The sequence below is a fragment of the Aedes aegypti genome, chromosome 2 (assembly GCF_002204515.2).
Source record: "Aedes aegypti strain LVP_AGWG chromosome 2, AaegL5.0 Primary Assembly, whole genome shotgun sequence".
NCBI classification, from domain to species: Eukaryota; Metazoa; Arthropoda; class Insecta; order Diptera; family Culicidae; genus Aedes; species Aedes aegypti.
The window spans coordinates 285,955,342-285,978,447 of record NC_035108.1 but is presented as its reverse complement, the minus strand read 5'-3'; the positions used below and the strand labels follow the sequence as shown (position 1 = coordinate 285,978,447).

General features: G+C 36.2%; 1 protein-coding gene across 1 annotated transcript in view; it reads right to left on the bottom strand.

Moving 5' to 3' along the window:
* Positions 1 to 15,044: 15,044 nt before the first annotated feature.
* LOC5576295 (unconventional myosin-IXb) overlaps positions 15,045 to 23,106 on the bottom strand; it is a 162,103-nt gene continuing 154,041 nt past the window's right edge. Inside the window, 3 exon segments of the mRNA XM_021845262.1 lie at positions 15,045 to 16,292; positions 17,683 to 17,882; positions 17,885 to 19,072. Of these exon segments, the coding sequence (XP_021700954.1) occupies positions 15,996 to 16,292; positions 17,683 to 17,882; positions 17,885 to 19,072 (1,685 nt within the window). The 3' untranslated portion in view covers positions 15,045 to 15,995.

The following is a 23,106-nucleotide window of genomic DNA, read 5'->3' as shown; positions in this document are numbered from 1 at the left end:
CGCGCATCTATTCAGCATGACCATGCTGAGGGTCGTGGGTTCGAATCCCGCTGGTCGAGGATCTTTTCGTAAAGGAAATTTTCTTGATTCCCAGGGCATAGAGTATCATCGTACCTGCCACACGATATACATATGCAAAAATGGTCAATCGGCAAAGAAAGCTCTCAGTTAATAACTGTGGAAGTACTCATAAGAACACTAATCTGAGAAGCAGGCTTTGTCCCAATTGTCCAGAAAGATCAAAGGTGTACATCAAAAGAAAACCAGCGATTTTCCTTAAGCCTGCCTTGATTGTCGTTGGTGAGCTGGTGTTATCTTGCAGTTTGGAAAAGTGTTGTTTCATATTTCGTGTGTAGTATCTGTGCCTCCCTCCCAGCATCTACCCTATATTGCAGCAGTTCAGAAATTTTACAGGTGAATTGAGTTAGCCTGCTTATAAGAGACAAAATAAAACGCTTTTGATAAACTCAACTCTTATCATTGCAATAGATTATTACAACAATTTTTATCTAAAATTGTTGATAATTATATTCAATATTTGCTCCAATGTTTTACAGCAGTATAGCAGCTATTTTGAGAATAAAAGCTTGTTCTTAAGATCAAATTTTAATTTTCTGTTAATTAGTGGACGCAGACATTTTATATATTCATTGCATTTGACGTGAATGTAGTTTACGAGAGTTGATTTTTTATTTATTATGAATCCTAGATATTTAACTTTATCTAACCAATTTATTGGAATCTCTTTCATCGTGACAGCATACCTATTGAGTTGCTTTAAATAAAGTGCTTTTGTCATATGTGGGAGTATGGAATTTAATAAGGTGAGTTTGAGATGTATTATTTTTTTTGGTAATATTCCTTCAAATGAAGAGTGAGGCATTTCAGACCGTGACATTTTATATGGATACTTAGTCGAAGCAATTCATCAACTGACTCGTACGGAAAAATCAATCATCGTCGGAAACGTCAATCCCTTATTTATGGTGTCGATATTTAATTGATTTCATAGTCTCTATTGCCAGTTGTTTTTGCGAAAACGAGTGGAACCAACTTCATAGGCCAGGCGAAAATATAACCGCACTACTTTTTTATGCCCTTCCTTTTCAAACGTATTATGGAGACAATTTTTTTGCGTCAATACCATCCCCAGCATCAGTGTCATTGGTTGCGCAAAGGGGAGGTTCCAAGGGAGCAGTTTTCAGATTCGCATTAGATTGGCCAAGCTACATGCATTACAGGGTGTCCGCAAATCATCCGTACACACTTTGAACGCATGGCTCTATGAAATCAAGTGGAATAAATTCAGCAAGTTTGACACATTTCCTATTTTAAATATTTGTAGAACCAACCGTGTTCAGCGAGTTTAGATATCACTGGATTTGAACTGTATAATTTTCTATTTCCTGCCGTGCAGATTGCTTCAATTTATAACACAGTGCAACATTTTCGAGTTCTTCGAATGTAAACCAAATTATATCGTCAGATCCTACATTTACATACCCATACTAGGTTTTGAAAGATTAGTTCGCAATTTGTGAGTAAGTCCTTTTGAGTTTTTCATTTTGATTTTTCTTAATACACGGGGAAATCATACTACCCAAAACATAAGTTCTTTAAACTCAAATTTGGGTAAACTGCAATTTTGTTTACCCACGGTTGGGTTGTTTTGCCTCTCTCGCAACAGCAATTTTATCAATAAAAAAAAAAAACAGGGAGAGACGCACCGACCACGCGTCAAAGTTCAATGGAATAAGCAAAATTTGGGTTCTTTCGAGCTCACCTAACATTAAGTTGTTTTTACTCATCGCGAAGACTCTGAAAGCTAGCGTTGGGTTTTTTTTTTTGCACTGAGTTGTTTTTTTTGCTGTCGTCAAACGAAAACAATCTAATGATAGCTATATGTCAGTTAACCCAAATTTGAGTTATCCCCTGGAAGAGCCGAATTGAGTCAAAAGAAGTCAAAACTGATTTGTGGCTTCGTGTACGACTTTACCTTACAAACAATTGAGTATACTGAAATGTTCAGTATAATTGCTTGTGTTGATTGAAAGCACATTTTTGTGAATATAAACGGTTTTGCAATGCATTAAAAATTCGCAATAGTTATATGCCATATGTAATTACGAAGAAAGCATCTCTAGCATAACGCTTCCGAAAATTATTAATTTGCCTATCTCAGTACGAAGCATTCGAAGTTATTTACAATTCTGTGTTTCAATTTTGTATTATTATATGGGTGTATTAAACAGGTACATGGATTTTGATTTTCTATTGTTTCAAATGTGAGTTAATCTTTCCCACATTGTGTTGCTCGGATAGTTTACGGACACCCTGTAAGCATCATCGGTAATTAAATTAATTATAACGGATTTGACAAATCCGATCATCGGCGAAATTCGCTGCGTTCGTCTTCTGGTTCTGTTCATGTACTGCGGATGTGTTAGTATCCTGCTCGAAAGATTACCCAACAGAGAGAAACATTAGTGTTCATTGCCAGTTGAACGGTGAACGGGTTAAAGTGGGAGAAATTGTGTGTTTATAAATAAATGTTGGCACACAGTATGGTCCAAAGTGGACCAACCTCCACCCACCCCCTCGCGAGCTGGGGGATTCTAAACCTTGACATGTGTCACCAGTAGTGAAAGTATTCATGGGGATATTTTAGTTCATTTAAATTACTTTTGTGGTGTACTCCGGAATGAGGTAGTCTTTTCTCTATTTCGACTCGACGGTGCAAAATGTCTGGAATGCTCGGTATGGGGTTGGAATGAGCAATTAAGCTAGGAAAATTGTTTACGTTGTCACAGGCTTAGTAGCTGACAATGGTTTACGATTAAATATTTTGCTATTAACCAAGCTATTTTACGATGACAACTTCTACTAAAATGATATTTAAAGGAATCTGAAACAAACTTTAATACCTACTAATCCACTCATCTATTACAATCTAATCTCACACTAACGGATTGATCTTATCTGTGACAATAGATAAAAAACAACGTTGAAAAAATACTTCGCAAAATTGACATACAATTTCAAGCACCCACATAGTGTTTAAGGATACATATGGAACAATGGTAAAAATTGTTGTTAATTTTCATTTAAACCGATAATTTGAAATAATTATAAATAACAGGAAGCATCACTGATTGGATCTTTTTACATTTTGGAGTCCTAGTGGACGTGGAGAAGAAGCGATTCCCTTGGCAATAGGGCGATATTCAAAACTGAAAAGGCAATAGATGGCTCATTTTCAGTGGTAGTAAAAATGAAACCCTGAAGCAAAGAAAGCACTACGGAAGATGAACTGAACACAAAAAGATATGTATTCACTTTACACTTGATTTCTAATCACTATTTTTTTGATCCAGTTTCCTAATTGCAAGTAATTTACGTTTTTCATTATTTTCCATACGTTTTGACAGTTCTCCGACTACCATTCTTCCATGCGCTTGTGTTGAAATTTTGAGAAATTTGGGAATCCAGCGTAGCGCGATCAGTGAGTGGAATACAAACAACAGTGTCGTCGCTCGGCGGCCAGTGAAAAAAACTGAATGTTCGAAAGGCTGTTGCCTGTACTTTTTGCCGCTGGCGCCAACTGTTAGCGTTTAAAAACGAATTAAACAGTCGTTACCCTATTACTAAGGGGTCATGCACAAATTACGTCACGCTCCGAGGGGGGGGGTCAAGCCAAGCGTGACAAGCCATACAAAAATTTCGGAGGACTCATACAAAAAATGTGACAAAGGGGGAGGGGAGGGGGTCAAAAAAGTTGAAATTTAGCGTAACATAATTTGTGTACCATCCCTAAGCTTCTATAGTTTTCTATGAAATATGTGGCAACAGTATACAGAACCACAAGACTGATAATTAAAAAAAAAGCCCGAAACACGCAATAGTAAGAAATGCTTAAAGTGACAGAACACATCATTTATTCAAAGCTACACCGAAAGATTGCTATTTATGAACATAAATCGTGACTTGATTTTTTGTTAAAAAAAACTTTGATTTTCTATTAAATTTTGAAAAATACAGTTCATGCTCATAACATTGTTCCACATTTTTGGCACATTAAAATGGTTTATGGATAGGGAAATCATTGTAAAGCTGATGATAATTTGGGATATTTTCTTCTATTGTTGTTCATCATGCATTTATTGGTATTACATTGCTCCATTCTCGGCTGCGGCCCACATTCGCCAGATCTTGCAACACCTAGACAGCCCACCGTGCCCGCTGAGCTCCTCGCCTTCTTGTACCTGCTGAATCGGACGCGAACACCATTTTTGCAAGGTTGTTGTCCGGAATTCTTACAACATGCCCCGCCCAACGCATTTTTTAAGCTTTTGCCATTTTGCTATGTTCCCTGTAGAGTGCGAGCTCGTGGTTCATCCATCGTCGCCACACATCGTTCTCCTGTACACCGCTAAAGATCGTTCTAAGCACCCAACGTTCGAGGACTCCGGGTGCTTACAGGTCCTCCTCGAGCATTGTTCACTTTTCATGCCCGTGAAAGCCCACCGATCTAATCAGCGTTTAGTACATGGTACATCTTCTTCTTCTTCTTGGCATTAACGTCCTCACTGGGACAGAGCCTGCTTCTCAGCTTAGTGTTCTTATGAGCACTTCCACATCTGACTATCAGCCGATGCAGACAAGCGACCAACTTTTACGGGTCGATCTTAATGAGTTTTGCTCCGGTACCATCCTTATCAGCTGCCTTGTTATTCTTGAGCTGTTGAACAGCGTCCTTAACATTCCTCAAAGAGGTAGCTGGTTGGTTGCTATTGTCCAACATTCCGACGTAGCCATTTCTTTCGCTGCCTTGAATCTCCGTGCCTGTGCTCTGCACGCCTTTCAATTATATATTCATCGTAGTGCTGCTTCCACCTTGCGATCACCTCGTGTTCGTCCGACAAAATGTTCCCATCTTTATCCCTGCACATTTCTGCTCGTGGTACGAAGCCTCGGCGGGATGCGTTGAATTTTTGATAGACCTTTCTTGGGTGCGATGCAACGCGTTTCTTGGGTGTTATTGCAAATTTAATTTTACTAGTCATTCATGATGAGCATCTCATGGCAGAGGTTTTTACGAGTGAAAAATATAATAGTAAGTGCAAATAACTTTTACTGATGGTATAATATTCGTGGTGTTCCTGCGTCACCGAATCCGAAGTTTTTTTTTTCGTTTTCGCGTTTTGCCGGCAGTGTGCTTACTGCAGCAACCCAAGCAAGCGGGTTCGTGTTATTTTTCTGTGTCACCGGAGTGACTTCAGCCTAGGAAGCATTACCATCTGGTGAGCTCGTTTCATACTTATGATAACACAAATTTGTATCGTGGGAATGTTGCATTTATTTAATCGTTTAACATGTGATGGATGGTTCGTCACTATAAGTGTCGACATAAGCCATTATTTCTGTTTAAAAAAATGAAGTACACATAGGCCTATATTTTGTCACGGTTACTAAATTTAAGTTTTGAATAGTTTGGCAACAAACTATATTTGTATAAACGAGAGCTGAATTTTGAGATTTAATCACATTTTTAAATACAGTTAACTCTCCCTTACTCGATATTGAAGGGACCATCGAGTTAGGGAGGTATCGAGATACAGAACACATATTTTTAAAATTTTAAACTTTTTATTATTTTGACAAAATACATTCAGAATAGTTATTTTAACGTGAAAAACAATACAATTTTAAGACATTTAACTATGTGACACGTTTAACCGATCTACAAAAATTGAAAATTTTAGCACCCAGAAATTGGCAGTAAACCTTAATTTTACTATCAATTTAATCATAATAACCAAAATTACGAAATTTATTAACGTTTGGAGGACATTTGGAACTTTTCATGAAAATATCGAGTTAGAGAGGTAAACTTACTTGGGAACTTGAAACAGATAGCATCGAGTTAGGGAACATCGAGTTAGAGAGGTATCGACTTACAGAGGTATCAAAGCATGATAGATTGAAGGGATCGCGCATTCCATCGAGTTAGGGGAAATATCGAGATACAGAATATCGAGTAAGGGAGAGATGACTGTATAAACTTTACTCTTTATGGTCGTTTTATTAAATAGTCTCATACAGACAACCGATATCGATATCGAAGGGACCATCGACTCATGGAATTATCGAATCATGGAACAGAAATGCTATGGAAAGTCGTTTGAAAGGACTATCATAGTAACCATGAAATTTGATTTTTAGTATGGTTCCATGAGTCGATATCGAGTAATGGAACATCAACTCATGGAGGTTTAGCTGTACTTCTAAAATAATGTACGCATACTTACTTTTCTCCAAATATTCCAATCGGTTAACTCAGAATAACATATTACGAAAATAATGTGTGGAAAATAAAATTGAATTCATTACAGCAGTGTTGCCAATTTTGATGATTGTCATTGTGCTTTGGGAGGTCTTCTAAAAACAAATCATTTTTTCTATTTAGCTTTAAATGTGACGTGAGAACTAAATAAGCAACTCTTTGAAGGGGTAAGTTATTTTTCATGTTGATACTATATTAGTACTTCCGTTAGGACGTAATTTAAACCAGAAAAATCTACTCATTTCGTTTCCCTTCAAATTTTAAATATTTTTATCTAAGAAAATCGGTGAAACATTATTTTATGATATCTGGAAAATTTTTGTTCCAAAAATAACATGATATGTTTAGCAGGCTTCTGGTTGATGAGGCTTTCGAAGAGTAAGCCTTTTTCAAAAATAAAAAAAATATAGATTGTCGAATTTCCCAGCCAATTTTTAACAATCATTGATTCTGATAACCTCTAAAAATCGTTCGTTCTAAACTTTGTTCCTTATACGTGTGATATATATTTATTTTGAAGTTTTTTTTTGTTATCACACCATTGCACAATATTAGTCATTGATAAACTAAAAAGATACAGCATGCACATTACAAATCCACTTAACAAAATGTCATGTCATTTAGCAGGAATCTGTGAGTTTAAGTGACATATAACATAAATTTACATAATTTTAATCTTAAACATGACTTTCTGTTCACCTCGCATACATGAAATTTACATGGTGAGTAAAGTTCATTATTTTTAACAGTGTAAGTGAAATAGGCTTTCCACCACGGATTAAAAATAATCAAATTATCTTCAATAGAAACGAACAATGTTCTTTCTTAGTAAAAATAAGAAAAATAAGACGAGAAACTACTTTTTAAATATAGTTGTTATAGTTTAAGTCAAATCTAAACTATACAAGAATTCAACTTGAAAAAAAAAGGTTCTACAAAAATTGGTGGGAAAACAATCAAGTTATGGAAACTTCACTGAAGATACTATTTTATAACTTGAAAGTTCATCTTCAAGTCGTTTACGCCTCCTCTAAATCTTAATATATTTGGCTCAAACTTTTTGGTACCGTAATCCGGGGTAACATTGATCATTTTTTTTGAATATTTCTTAAATATTTCGTTTGAAAATGCAAATGTTGCAAATTTTATATTTTTAAAACAAGTACTGTCACTCATAGCTCGTGACTATATACTGCATTTTGTTTTATGAATGATTTAAGCATTTTTGAAAAAATGTTTTAAGTGATTTTTTGATTTAGCTGATATGGGGTAACATTGATCACCTATGTAAACAACGTTCGGTAATATTGAAAATATCGTTACTTACTTAAATCATGGCTCCCGAAGCCGAATATGAAGGCCAAACGCTTACAAGTCATCTACTTTTTGAGTTATTTTAAAATTAAAAACACTTCGAACCACGGAATACGCCCAAAGGTAGGCAATTTCCTAAGGGAATTCCATATTCTTTACAGTAATTCGTTAATGTTGCCTAATTGAGCATACTTATGAAAGTTTTGACAACGGAATCGTTTTCGGCGATGCCATATTTAGTAAGAACCGCATTTTCCTTGCTCATATCGTTTGCAGAAGTTATGTGAGACATGAATTTTCGGTATTGTCATCCTTACCCATTGAAATCATTGTTTCGAAAAGTTGACAAATTTACGCATAATGTAAACGCAATTTTTGCAAAAATCTTCACTTACATTTGCTAATGAATATAAGAAAGAGAAGCACCATTCGTAATTTGGAAATGTTCCATCAATAAATGATGATACGAACTTTTTACGAGATGAGTCATTCCGATCAATCTTACCCCGCTGATCAATGATACCCCGGATTACGGTATCTCTTTTGATGTGGTTCGAATTCAAAAAAGCACACGAACTTTTGGGTTTAAAACAAGCCGATTTTTCAATATTTGAAAACTATTATTTTTCCAGTATGTACATTATTATTTTGAATAATGAAAAGTGGTTATCAAACCAAACGCTGCTATCCCAAACAACCAGAACGTACGTACAATGAAATCACCTTTTACGTTATGCGATGCTTATATGTGAAAAGTTTCACGTGTAAGATGTTGCGGAAAGGCCTTATACTTACAAAAGTGGAGGCGATTTATGTGCGATATATATGATGAAAAATAGCATGCAATGCAAGTGTGTAGATTTTATTGCGAACTAAGCTGAACTCTTATGCGACTTGATTTGTGATAACAAAGTTGATTTGACAGCTGCTACGGATTTACCCGACTTACTTTGTACGAGTATACGGGACGAAACAAAATGCACTGGTGAACTCAGAAAATAGCGTTTTTATTTATTTATTTGTCACTATCTCGAATTATTGAAATCCCACAGACTGTTTCTTAATCTAAATCCTTAATCCTATTCTTAAAAACATACTTAAACACATTAAAATCGAACAAAGCACTAACACTATTAAACAGACGAAGGCACTTGGACAGCGGGTTGTTGAATCCATAAGACGTTCTATGCCGCCTGATGAGTAGCAAGTCCCGTTCTCGCAAATGACGATTGGGCGCGTAGAATGAAACATTGTCGAGAAGCGATGAACAATCTAAATTCCCCTTTAAAAGGTCGAATACGAAAAGTCGCTGTAAATTGTTGCGTCTGGAAACAAGTGTCTCGATATCTATCAGTCTACAGCGGGCTGGATATTCTGGCAGGTTTACGGGATCAGACCATGGCAGTTGACGAAGAGCATATCGAATAAAACTTCGCTGGACTCTCTCCAACCGAACGATTTGTGTCGTGTGATGCGGTGACCACACACAAATTGCGTATTCTAAAATACTACGAACTAAAGAGCAGTAGAGCGACTTGAGTGCATATACATCCTTAAAATGATTGGTGGTGCGACGAACGAATCCTAGAGCGGCAAAAGCCTTTGCTATAGTGAGGGAGACATGCTCATTGAAACGTAGTTTGCTGTCGACAGTAACTTCAAGGTCGCGTATTGAATCCACGCATTCGATCCGTTCCGATCCGACCATATACTCAAAATCAATTCGTGAGTGTTGACGAGAGAATGCAATAGATTTACATTTTTTTTATGCGAGGAAAGTCGTCATTCAAACGATTTCTGTCATCTTTTTGTGCGAGTGTGATGTTATTCGTACAAGTAAACGAGTTTTTGCGTTAATTCTTATGCGACTTCTGGTTACCTGGGATTACTCTTTACCTATGACGAACTCCATGTCAAATCAATCAGTCACAGAACTCACTCTTCGATTTGCAGTAAATTTTGCACATGGTTTTGATATGGTAGAATAAGTGTTTTCCATCGAAAATTCGATCATATTGACCAAAGAATAATTTTTGAAAATGGCCTATAAGTTTTTGCATGCAATTTATTTGAAAGATTCTCGGAACTCCGAAACTGTTGTTTTCAGAGAAAAAAAATGAACCATTTGTACTACCAGAAAAAAAAATTGATAAAAGTGAAATTTTAAATTACACAAAAATACCATTTTTTAATATTTTTTAAATTTACACCATAAAATCGTGATAGCAAACAGATGTTTAGGACAAAGTTTCATGATGGGAAAATTTTTAATAAAAAAAGTTTTTTTAAGAACAACTTTTAGTCGATTTACAAAATTTTGTTTTAATTTTTCTGTCAAAATAAATACGTTCTGATGATACAATAAGAATCTTGAAATTATTCTAAACCATAATTATTATCTGGATAACTTAGGGATGGTACACAAATTATGTCACGCTAAATTTCGACTTTATAGACCACTAACGGCAATTTGTATTTTTTGGATTAAACTTGATATAATTCTAAAATGGATACTTCTAGAGAAGTGATCAAAATAATCATTATGTTCCAGAATAATTTCAAGAAATAATTATAATAATACCAATAATTTCTAATTGTATCTGTTTGAGGTTGTGGCTTTCAGTCTTTAATAAAACTCAAAAACGAATTTTGCTTACATCCGACGTTTCGGACACATGTATTGTGCATTCTTAAAGGAAGTAGCTGTGTTCCGTTCTATCGTTTGCCGGTTTCGGAACACAGCTAATTCCTTGAAAAAAGGCACAATACATGTGTCCAAGACTGAAAGCCATAACCTCAAACATCAGCATAACAGTCGCTTCTCGAAGAAATTGTATCATCAGAACGTATTTATTTTGACAAAAAAAATGAAAATCGGCCAAAAGTTGTTCTTAGAAAAACTTGTTGAATACACATTTCTCCATCATGAAACTTCTCAAACATCTGTTTACTATCAAGATTCTATGATGTTAAATTAAAAAATATTAAAAATGGGATATTTGCGAAATTAAAAAAATTAAAACTTATTTATGAATTTCTAATGGTTTTTTTTTTTCAATGTATATTTTTTTCTTGTAGTTCAAATGGTTCACTACAACTTTTTCATAGAACTTTTTTCTCTGAAATCAACAGTTTCGGAGTTAGAATGTTTCAAACAAATTGCATGCAAAAACTTATACGCCATTTCAAAAGTGGTTCTTGAGTCAAAATGATCGATTTTTCTGCGGAAACACTTATTCTACGATACCATAACCACGTGCAAAATTTTATCTAAATCGAAGATTATCGAGCACGATTTTCATTTTTTTCGACTCATTCTTTATGGAATTTGTCTTACGAAAAGATTCAAATTTAAATAAACCGAGTCATCATAACATTTTTTATTTGTCAAAAATAGTGTACCATCGTATTTCCATCGATTAATGTGAACATGTGTTGGAGATTGGAACACATTTGTATGATATTTAGAAAAAAAAATCATGAACTAAAGCGTATAAAATTAGAGGAATGATGTTTTCAGCAAAGTTCTCCTTTAGAAAATGTCATATACCTATCTGGATAAGTAAAGAGCTATAGCGTAAGGTTTGATAACCACTTTTGATTGTATAAAATAATTAAATATTAAATATTGAAAAATCGGTGTGCAAGATTTTTAGGTAAAATATGCAGCGAACGGTTTTTTTTTTCAGATGGCTTGAACTCAATAAAATATGAAATAATGAGTTTTATTTTGCTGAACTAAAAGTTTTTATTCTATGTTAGTCACAAAAAAAACTTTTTCCATAAATATCAATGAGGCAACCTCTAAACGTAACTTCTCAGAGTTCCCCCATACAAAAGTTGGTTTGTAACATGCTTATAAGCAGTGTATGCTATTTTTTATTTTGTCGATCATAAACGGATGGGCGGCTCAGCATGTTAGGCATTTGAATCATGATTCCGAGCAATCAGCAACAAAAACCTAACGCGTGTGTTGCGCAGGGATTGGGTGCGACTCAAATCTCTTTCGGTGCTACACGCGCTGCTGCGAGATAGCACCCAAAATTCGAAAGAGACGTGCAGGAGTATTTTTCTCTGGACTGCACCCTGGCTGTGCTGACTCGCACAGTGCTTTGGGATGCATAGTATCGAGTTGTCTCATTTTCACTCTTTGCGTTTCGTACACGCGTAAACAAATTCACTTGAATTCATTTTACTAATATGTGACTGTCAAAATTCTTAAACACGTTGAACATAATTCGTCACCACCTTATGTTTCTGACTTTACCAAATATGTCAAGATCCACAACAATAAGATTTTGCAAAGCACTTATTAAGCTTGTCCGCTTTCAAAGCATACTTTGTTGAAAATATTCTAGAGTGGATTTTGTGCTTTCACGAAAGAGACTGAAAGAGTAGAGATTGTGCTTTGCTTTGTCTCGCACAAAAACAAATTGTCTCTTGCGCCTTGCTTTGAGTTTACTCGCAAAGAATGGGAGACGCACAATCAATTTCTGAGTGGCACGTATATTTTTAGCACTGCACTGAGTTTTCAGACATTCCCTGGTGTTGCGTTACGGCAATCTGACTCATGATATCATGAGTCCAAATCATGGTGTACTGTCATAAGATGAAAATACACTGGAATCATGATATCATGAGTCATTATCTTGGTTTTGGATTCTGATTTCTACCCGTGTAGGGGTTAATTTGAAAATAATCTTCACAATTATTGTAGTAAAAATCAATTTTATTTGCACGATCCTCTGTAATGAAGCTCATATCAGGATTATTTGACAAACCACAATTTTGCTAGTTTAGAAGAAAATAAAATTGACCTATTTGGAACGGAAGTCCCAAAAACAACCTTAAGTATACCCAAGGCCAAAGCTGGTTTTATTTTTAAAATTAAATTCTTATAAGATATCCTTAGTCGAAACTATAAATATGAGTTGAATTGAAGTCAGTTTGACACTAATTAGTGAAAGTTGGCATTTTTACCCGATCTGAACCAGTGATCTACCGGAATAACTTCGAACCAGTGGGCATTTATGAAAACTCTAATGTGCCTCGAAAATAAAGATGTCCATATGATTCCATTCGAGCTAAAACGAAGTAAATCCGGTAAGAATTGCCAATTGCCAGCAATTTGAACTTTTTTTTTCTACATATGCCGGGCGGATAAATGAGCACGTTTTACGGAAATAACGTGTTCAATGATCGACGAACCAAAGATTCTAATCCTTTATGATTTTAAAATCGGTTTAAGTTCTTCATACATAACATTTGAATTAGCACAACATTTAAAAGTCCCAAATGCAAAGATGTGTGACAATTTTGTCGATTTTGAGTTATTGGCGGATTTGCTCAAAAGGACACGCGGCGTTCCCTGAAGGAAAGTAACAACTGCGGTTTTGCTCCCTTTTTACCTTTTTATAATGGGAGATAACATTGTGGTGTTTCTTCACGGTTTTTTCTTTCCTGGACAATTCGCCACGTGGAATTTTGGGCTTGTGCGTGTTTGGAAACTTCACAACAGCCACGCGGTGTATCATATTCAGGACCAGTCAATACCTACATTGTACCTTCTTGATGGCTACAGCGTAGCGTCACGCTATTGCCGGGCGTATTGTAGAGTTCCATCTTCGGTGGTTTTGGGCGATACATCTCCAGTTTCCCCAAACGTTTAGGGCCGCAAGGCCTTCTTCCACTGCGTATAGCTCCCGGAAGCATCATCTATAATCATAAAAACGATAGAAAATATATGATTTGTTCATGATCTCGGGGCCTTCCTTAGCGGAGTAGTTAGAGTCCACGGCTACAAAGCAAAGCCATGCTGAAGGTGTCTGGGTTCGAATCCAGGACCGAACAGGGTCTTTTCGTAATGGAAATTTCGTTGACTTCATGGAATTGCCGCACGATATACGAATGCGAAAATGGCGACTTTGGCAAAGAAAGCTCTCAGTTAATAACTGTGGAAGTGCTCATAAGAACACTGCTGAGCTGAAAAGCAAGCTCTGTCCCAGTGAGGATGTAATGCCAAGAAGAAGAAGAAGATGACCTCGGAACATCCGGAACAACTCTGGTGTCCAGTACCCAATATGTATGGTCAAGCTAGTTACTGAAACTAGACCCAATTTTCCGTCAAATGCTTCTGGATGCATCAAATTTCGTTAATTGTTAAAAATGTTATGACTTTCAACTTGGGCAAAATTTTGCCTATCCCCTGTATTCCCTGTAGAGGTAGACATTTAACCAATGTTTGGGAGCTGGTCCTTACCTTCCTTCCGAGTGGACTGTATGTGGTGGCCTTTGGATAGCGGTTCCTTGGGTGGCTGAAGTGGACGTCCGGCGATTATACTGGGTGGTCAGCTGACCGATTCTTGGTAGGGTTTCTCGGGGTTTTATCCACTCAACACATCAAATTAATACTTCACAATTTATTTACAAATGTCCATTACACATTCAAACACTTTATTTAAAAACAATTACATTTATTATACTAGCTAACAATTATACACATATTTGGAATCTTTGATTGATAATTCTTGGCTCCGTCTAAGCTATTTGCCGATCCTTTTCACACTGGTTGGTAGTTGGGTGACGAAAACTACTGCTTCTTTGAACATTTCTATTTTTCACCCTAAAAAATATTCAAATCTGGATAACTTTTTTGTTTCTTGGTATTTTTGCATCAGTTTTTCACAAGCTCTTAGAAAACTCTTCTAGCTTTAGAATATGTGTTTATTGGTGAATAATCAATTTATTGGTCATCTGGAACAGGGGATATTCCAAAATTCCTTGGGGGACCGATGCGTAGCCATAACCCACGTAAATATCTAAAGCTACAGATTTTTTATCGCATTAGGATATTCACTCCTTGGAACAATACATTAATGAGAGTATGCTGCGAAAAAATGAAGCAATTTGATACAGCCGTATTTGAGTAATGAGCATTTATGTTTCTGGTACTACGCTGGCCAAATAAAGATCGTGAAAATTTCAAAAAACCACCCCATCACGTAATTTTAAGATTTCTCCAAGAATACTGAACCGATTTGCATGATTTTTCCAGAGTAGTTCCTTATTGCATGGCAATGTATAGCCCACATTTTATTTTTTTGATAAATTAATCAAAAACAAAATGGCTGTCAATTACATTTTGTATGGAGAATGTCGGTCCCCCAAGGAACATTGGAATATCTTCAAAATCAGATCACCAATGATTAATATCGACATGGAGAGTCCATGTTTTTTGAGAACTTGTGAAAACATGGTGCAAAAATACCAAGAAACAAAAAAGTTATCGCTATTTGATTTTTTTTGTGGAAGAAATGAAGCTGCCGGTAGAGGGGTTAATTTAATAAACAAGACATTTCTTTCATTTCGTTAGCAGTCAAAAAAATAATTCAACATTTTTATCTATCTTTATTTCACCTTTCTAGCGGTTGCAATTTCACTGGTTATTGGCAATTCGTTATTGCTGATTGGAAAATTTGATTTTTCTCGAAGATGAAACAGAATACGGTCTTTCCTTCTGTAGACAGGATGAGCTTAGCCGATAGTTACTAGGCGCTCAATATTCGGTAGCAATCGTGACACGGCAGAAAATAACGTCACATCGTCATCGGAAACGGTTTCTATTAACATTTGTGATTTACTATTTACATGGCAAGTAAGCATTTTAGTTCTGTCCTTTCTTGGTTTGCGATGTTCTTCTCATGGAAGCTCAGGGAGGTAGACCGTAGTGCTATTTCTATGACAAATTTCAGCTTGATCGGATAGGTCAACAAAAGCAATCTGCTTTATTGTCTGGTGATTATTGATAATACTTTTTTACTTACAGAAGTCCTATTTCGTTGTAAATGAACCCAGTTTGGCCCTCTGACAGCTGGTGACTTTGGTGAGTCGAAGACCTGCGTCAGAAGACACGTGCTTAAATGAGTAACAATCTGTGTAATTTCTAAATAGAAATAGTTGGCACTTAAGAATCCTCATAGAATCGTTGTTTCTATAAAGTATGGTGTACTTATGAAAATAATCAGTTTGTAAAAGGGTATCCTTAGTGGCTTAGTCTTACAGATGCTTATCAGTCCTAGAGTATAGTACTTCTTACCGTTTGTATTAAATACGTGAAAACGCGCTGATAAAATGGTAAATATTATGTTGTATAATAATTTTCTCTGAATTGCCTTATCATGCTATCGATGAATGCTTAACGAGTATGTAATGATGTTTAAATAACCTGTGGTTGAAGTTTCTTTTTGTGAATGGAAGACATTGAGGATAGTTGGATGTAGCGTACGAGGCTGAACATCAATACGGAAGCATGGATGCTTCAATGCTCGATGATACAGAGTTAGATATTAACAGAGGCACCAGAGGGTGGTGGTGGCGATGAAGTAGTCTTTACCAGCTCCATATACTGGAAAGGAACATGCAAACTAATGCCATTATGTTCGACGATCAGATGCCCTCGTCGATGCGATGCTCCGGTAACCGTAACGGCTTCTCCTTTGCGCAGCTGCTCCCCAACAGAGGCAGCCACCGAATCTTCCGGAAAGTTCATTTTCATGATTCGCGTTTGCGGGTAACCAAGTTTGGAGTTTCCTGTCACGGTGTATGAGCGCGATGGCGGTACTGGAGGTGGACGTTCCTGGGGAAGAATTGAAATATAAAAGTTGTAGTTCCATTCCAATCACAATGGATTTAAAAGACTATTTACACCATCTTCAGACATAGGCTGCACATATGCTTTACAGCAGTGATTCCCAAAGTGAGCGAATTCGCCCCCCTGGGGGCGATTTTCAAGTCAAGGGGGGCGATAATTTGTAAAACTGATTTTGGGGGGCGAAAGTACTAGTAATTAGATTGAAAAATCATGCAAATTATAGGAGACTTAACTATCTGACCTCTATTGGTTTGTACTTTTAAATATACTCATGTTTGAATTCTGATTCCGAATTCTTGATTTGAAAACTTTATGAATGTCAAAACAAAATATTTGTATGTAAGTAAATTTGAATAGTTTATAGTCTCAGATATGATTGGAAGTATTTTTGAAGTTAGACATTTGTTGGAGTTGTTTGTTTTTTTTTGAACTTATTTCAAAATTATAACAAATATTTAGTAACTTTTTTGTAGGAATACTTAGGAGTAGGCAGCTTAAGTTTTTATTAGTGGAATCTGGTTTTTCACAAAAAAAATAACATCATTCATTTTGGAATTTTGGTTACACGTGGCGTTATTAGTTATGATGATACCAACTATTTTAAAACATGTGTCCAATTTGACTGACAAAAATCGGGTGTGTGGATATAATCACTAATTGCAAAAGGCGGAAAACTTCAAATAAAGCTGAGAGAAATATTAATTTTCTTTTATGTTACACACCACCCAACTCCAACAAAAAGTCGAAAATTTTGAAAATGATAAAAAAATATCATCATGTTTTTAACTCCCATAATAAATAACTTATGGGAGTTAAAAACGGTAAAATGACAATAAAAAATGGTGCAAATAAAAACACTATTTTTTCATGACTTTCTTCCACAGACTTTAAAATAAAATCTCGTTGAATTAGTTTTTTTCTTTCAATTTTTAAGTTCCTTATTTAATTTTAACACGTTGGGGAAATCTGTAATTTGATTGATATGCGGATACGTTTCGTGACGGAACAATTTGATTTAGTGATTTTCCAAATCTTACTGAACAATTACTTATTGTGGTATTGTGAGCGCAGCTGAAATATCAATGGACAATATGTTGAAAAATGACAGAAACTCAATTTTGACAAAAATGCATCTGACTGATTTGCGATTCAAGGCCAAATAACTAGGTGCACTTGTAAATCTGATAAATTGATTAACTTAAAAAAAAAATCAACTCAGAATGGTGTTTTATACATATATTCATTTAGGGGGGCGATTCTAAAATTTGTGGGCCTCAAAGGGGTGAAAGTAAAAAAAAGTTTGGGAAACACTGCTTTACAGAATATGTCCACTAAAAGCCCTGAAATATATTAATCATTTTGTAATTTGACTTACCAGATCTAGTCCGAACAGTGTACAAGTCTGAGCAATGATCTTGGAGTCGCATTTCTCGTTAGGATCAGGTGGTGGTGTACCTGCAATAGGTTGTGGCCTTGGTCGCGTTGCCGTTCCTGTATTGTTAGCTTTAGTTGTTGGTCCAGTGTTACCAGGTCTCGCGGCTGAAAGACAAAGATTGCGTGTGAATGTCATCGCATAGATTTTTGCATATTTCTAATCTCACCTGTACTCTTATTCAACGTTAGCAGTCCATTTCCAACCAGTTTGATCTCATGAGATCTCCGGATAGTACCCAATCGTTTTCTCAAATTCCATCCACGCCACGTCGCCTGTATCAGAGTCGCGCTCTTCATGCGAACTTCAGTCCTCAAATTCTCCAGATGTTGTCGGATGCCTTCACTGAGGAAGACGTGTCTTTTACCCGGGGCCCACGATAGAGTCACGGACCCATCCAACTCCGGTGGATTCTCAAGCGCAAAGTCCAAAATCAATTTGCAGTCTTCTAGAGCTTTCTCCTCGCAGCGCCTAAGCAGTCGGAACGGTGCCAACATTCGATAACGAGCGGTAAACTGTTTGAAACGCATGCGATGTGGAAATCCACTGGCCATTAAATTCACGGTTTCCAACACCTGAAGGGCGCGGATTTGTCGAACCACGGTGCCACGGTCAAATACACCTGCCTTCTCTGCTGTGTTGCTACGAATGCACCGTACAAAATGCGGTCGCGCATGCACCAATGTCCGCAGTAAATTATCCAACCTCGTATGGAAGTCCTGCGTCAGAGTGGAAACCGGCTCATCTCCATTCAACAAGTCGGTGTGCGATGTTGGCGCAATTCGAAAACTCAAACCACGTGGTACGTTTTCCTGAGCATAGAGCGCCTTCAGCTCCGTTCCAAACAGGTGGGTCGCAAATCCAAAGTTGCAAGTGTGTTTGTAGAACACCGACACTAAATCATCCGGCACGACATCACGGTTCGTGTCCAAAAAGTTTGTCGTATCATATTCAACGCGTCCGGCAAAGTGCCTGATGGCGAACATTCTCGGATCGTACGGTTCCGATGCGCGTTGTTCCAACCGAGCGGAGTTCCTGTGCTGTACTTTAATTTTGGCCACATAGCTCTCTGCTGTACCGCGAACGGAACACTCAGCGTCCAGCATGCTCAACAAGCCGGTACGGAGCGACGATATCAAATCGATGCACGGAACGTTGTCCACATAGTCTACCTCGGTATCGCAAATAATCCCTTCCTCTCGGCACGATTCGACCGAGCTTTTGAAGATGTGAGTATTGTAGAAGTGTTGCATTGTTTCGGCGCATAGATTGATACAGAGATGTTCCAGCTGAGCGGGACGGGGTTCCTCGAAGCCAAACATGTCCAGAATGCCTGTTGAAAGAATGGGCGAAAATGACGAAAGGAAATATTTTTGAGGGGTACTTCAAAGAAAAAGGACTGAATAGAAGTACTGTACTTCATATGAAGGGGGCAGTATAAGTAGCGTTACAAAATCGATAAGGTAGATCCAGTATAATCGGCTAATGATTGGAATTCATGCTATGAACAAGGAAAATTCAATTTGATGAGAATGCATTGGAATAAACATGCATTATTACACATGTTTGTGTAATTATCAAACAAATTTCGCTCGAATAATCATCAATCACGAAATAATCATTATTTATTTATTTGCTCTTAAGCAAATATGTTGAAAATGTATTCAAATTTCATATTAATATGCATCAAACAAATTGGTAAATTTACAGTTGTGTACAGAATAATAGTACACTCAAGATATAGCAGATAAAATTCCCGTTTGATTCATGTGCCAACCTACATGAATTTTTGGAATGGGTTGCATACATGACCTGATTCGCTACTCGCCTCATAGTAACGCACATGCGCTAGGATCTATGCACACAAAATCGCTAAAAGGTAACGCGAAAAATATTTGAGAATGGATTAGATATTTTTAATCTTCTTTGTAGGGCTTAAATTATCAAAAATTAAACTATTTCATAACGTTTACAAAATATTTTCAAAACATCATGGACGTAAACCAATTTTAAATTTAAATAAATGAAACTAATATTTTATTTATCGTTTTAGATTTTATTTGTTCACAGGTTAAATTATTTTGTTTAGGGCTTTTTCATCAACAACAAAATTGATTCCCGATTGGTACCCGTATTCAAATTATGCGTATTCTATTCATGTTTTAATATTGAAGTTGTTGAACATATAGAATAACTTGACAGTTTTGAGTTGAAGAAATTAGTGTAGGGCTGGTAGCAGCGCTTTTTCTAGAGACTTGGTCTCTACTTTAATGTAAGCCTTTAAAAAATCTCTAAAGAAGGTCTTCAAGGTAGCTATTTTAATCACAATGGCCTCTACACGCAAAAAAATTGTGCGGTAAAAACTACCATTTTAGGGGGTTAACTTAAGCGCTCGCTCCGGCAATTTTCAGCAGACCAGAAATGCGCTTGATTTTACCATGTCTGTAGTTGGAATCAGATTGTTGTAAATTATTCCTGTCAAATATACCAGTAATGTGGTGGGGTGCACCGTAAACATAGTAAATTGGTCTGAATTTCTATGGTAGTTTTAAGAACGGGCGTAGTCAGCTAAAATAGTTATTTTTACCACAGAATTTTTTTCCGTGTATAGTTTTTTACTTATTTTGATTGCAGTGAATCTTGATGCCAAATTCTACAGGCTCCAGAGAAAAATTCAAAGCCTTTAACGCGGCTATTCAACAATTCTTCAAGAATTTTGTCTCACATGTCTCGACGAAAAACTTCAAGAAATCTTCTTGTGATTTGTCCAGAGATTTCATTTGGAATACTTCCAGGGATCCATACAGAAATCTCTCTAGAAATTTTTCCAGCTATTTTTCAAAAGATGCTTAGATTTTCTCCAGGAAATCCTTGAGCACTCCAATATAACTACCTCTATAAAATTTCTTAGGGTTTAGTCCGATGTTATTTGAAAGACTATACTAGGAGTTCTTCCAGATATTTTTTATTCACTAATCCTTCAAGCGAATTCTATAGTTGTTACTCTAGGAGATCTTACAATGATTTTTTTGAAGATGTTCTGAACGTAGATCTTGGTAGTAGTAGCATCCTCTAAGAAAATCTATGGAACAATTACCGGATACAATCCTGGATGACATAGGACTTCCTTGAAAAATATCTTAAAGATTCTTTGGAGAAACTCCTGATGAAATCTCTTAGGGAATTTCTATGATCGCCCTTGGAAAAATTCAGGCTATATTCTTGAGATATCCGAAACAAAATTCTTGAAGGAATACCATAGGAAAATTTTCGAAGGATTCCTACGGGAAATAATCGCCTAATGAACTCCTGGAGAAGTCATCAGAATAATCTCTGAATCTTTGGGGAAATACCTAATTTCTCACAAAATTCAAAGAGAAAATCATGAAAAAAATATATCCAGAAATACGAGCAGTTATACTGCCGTAATGTAACAAATAATTACGAAAAAAAAAAACTGGGCTGATTCTATGATGAAAAATAAAACTCTTGTCTTTTGGTTCCTATTAGGCTACATTTTGTTTTTCTGTTTGGTCTACTTTCGGTCTCATTTTGGTTCTTGTCTCTTCTTTTTTTTTTTAAGCTAGAGTTCTCTAAAGTTCCTATATTCAAGGTACTTAATCACTACCAGCCCTGCAGTGTGATTGGTAATCATATTCAAAACAAATATTTAAATCATTAAGTTTTATTACTTGATCTGCGGATTTATAAAGTGCATTCGAACCTAGTCTTAAACTTCGATAAGGAAGCTTCCGTTATAGTTGAAAAAGTCACGTCAGAGATTCGTTAGGAACTTAGCAAAGGGATGGCGCTCTACTTGTTTATGCAAATCGTCAGTGAATCTTTCTTAATATTTTTTGTTTTTTTTTTGTAAAGTCACAAAATTACATTCTGAATGTTCTAATATTCTGTTTTATCAATTTTATTTGAGTTTATTTGCATACATTTCATCCATTATTCCAGGTTTATTGAAAGAAATTGAATTTTTCTAATCATATGATGCGTTTCCAAAAAGTATTTACTACTGCATTGAATCTAATTATTCGTAAAAGCACAGACAAACAGACGTAACACTCTGATTATTATCATCGCACAACAGAACAGCGCCCAATTCTAATACTTGGTAGTTGGCCGACGGGCCACTCGTGGCGCTCGCATCACTTTTGTTCGATTTTGACGTTTGCTCACTATCGCTACCTAGTTCGCGGTTGGCCAAATCAAGTATTTTTAGCATTGGGCGTAAATATGCACGTGACTATGCTTGAAATTGATAATCGTTCTAGCTGTTACGTTTGTTTGTCTGTGGTAAAAGTTTAACTATAACTATGTTTGTCGGAATTTTCTGGGTCCCCCAAAATTTGAGGGCCCGAGGACCATAGCCATGCAAATTTACTGGCAACTAGTTCTCTCAAAAATGTAGAAATAAAACTTTAATATTGACTACTTTCATCATACTGCGAAACAAAACCTACATTGTCATTGATTACTTGAAAAGCAGATATTATGCTGGCGTCTTACATTTAGGCGGAGCACATCTATTTTTGTGCGGCCCCCCAAATTATCTCCGTACCGAGCCCTAAAAACTAAATGCTATGGCACTGAATCAACAGGGGATTATCTTAGCGGCTTTCAGGCTCAACCGCAATTAAAACTAAAATATTTCTTCTTTTGATTGTATTAAAAATCTTTCTCAAGGGTTAGACTGAAAGTCGCTAAGATAATTCTATGTGCAAATTATGACAGTCAAAATCATCCAACTAAAGCCATTGAATCAACTCTGATGTGCATTTTTGACCCATTTTAATCCTCGACGACGAAACTTTATGTGAATATCCATGTTACGCTAAAATTATCCTTTTCTCTAGATTTTTCCTCACAAATTTTTTCATTCGTAAGTTTATATTTATTTATTGGTAATGTATTTTGGAAAAAGCATTACGCGTATATAAATTGCATATTTGCATTTGATATTGGCTAACATAGCCCAATATACGAAGAATCGTAAGATAAAGCGATCAGATGTGTCTTGCTCCAAATTGGCACAAAATTCAATATTTTCTTCAATGTTCACACGAAAGAATATATTTTAGAATAGAGGGAAAAATATGTTCATGTCCCGATCAAAGAATAATCACCAGTAGTTTGTCCAACAGCAGCCAATAAAATAATTGAAGAAGAGAATTTGGTCCAACTTAGCATATAAATATTTCGTAAAACCTTAAAAAACACATAGTTTTGAAGAAAAACAAAAAATTGCCTTCTTTTCAATTATGGTTTAATTTTCAACCATTTTTAAAACCTCCAGGCCTGAAAGTACGATACATTGCGTTTCGAAATTTATAAACATATATCCTTATGCTGGTATGC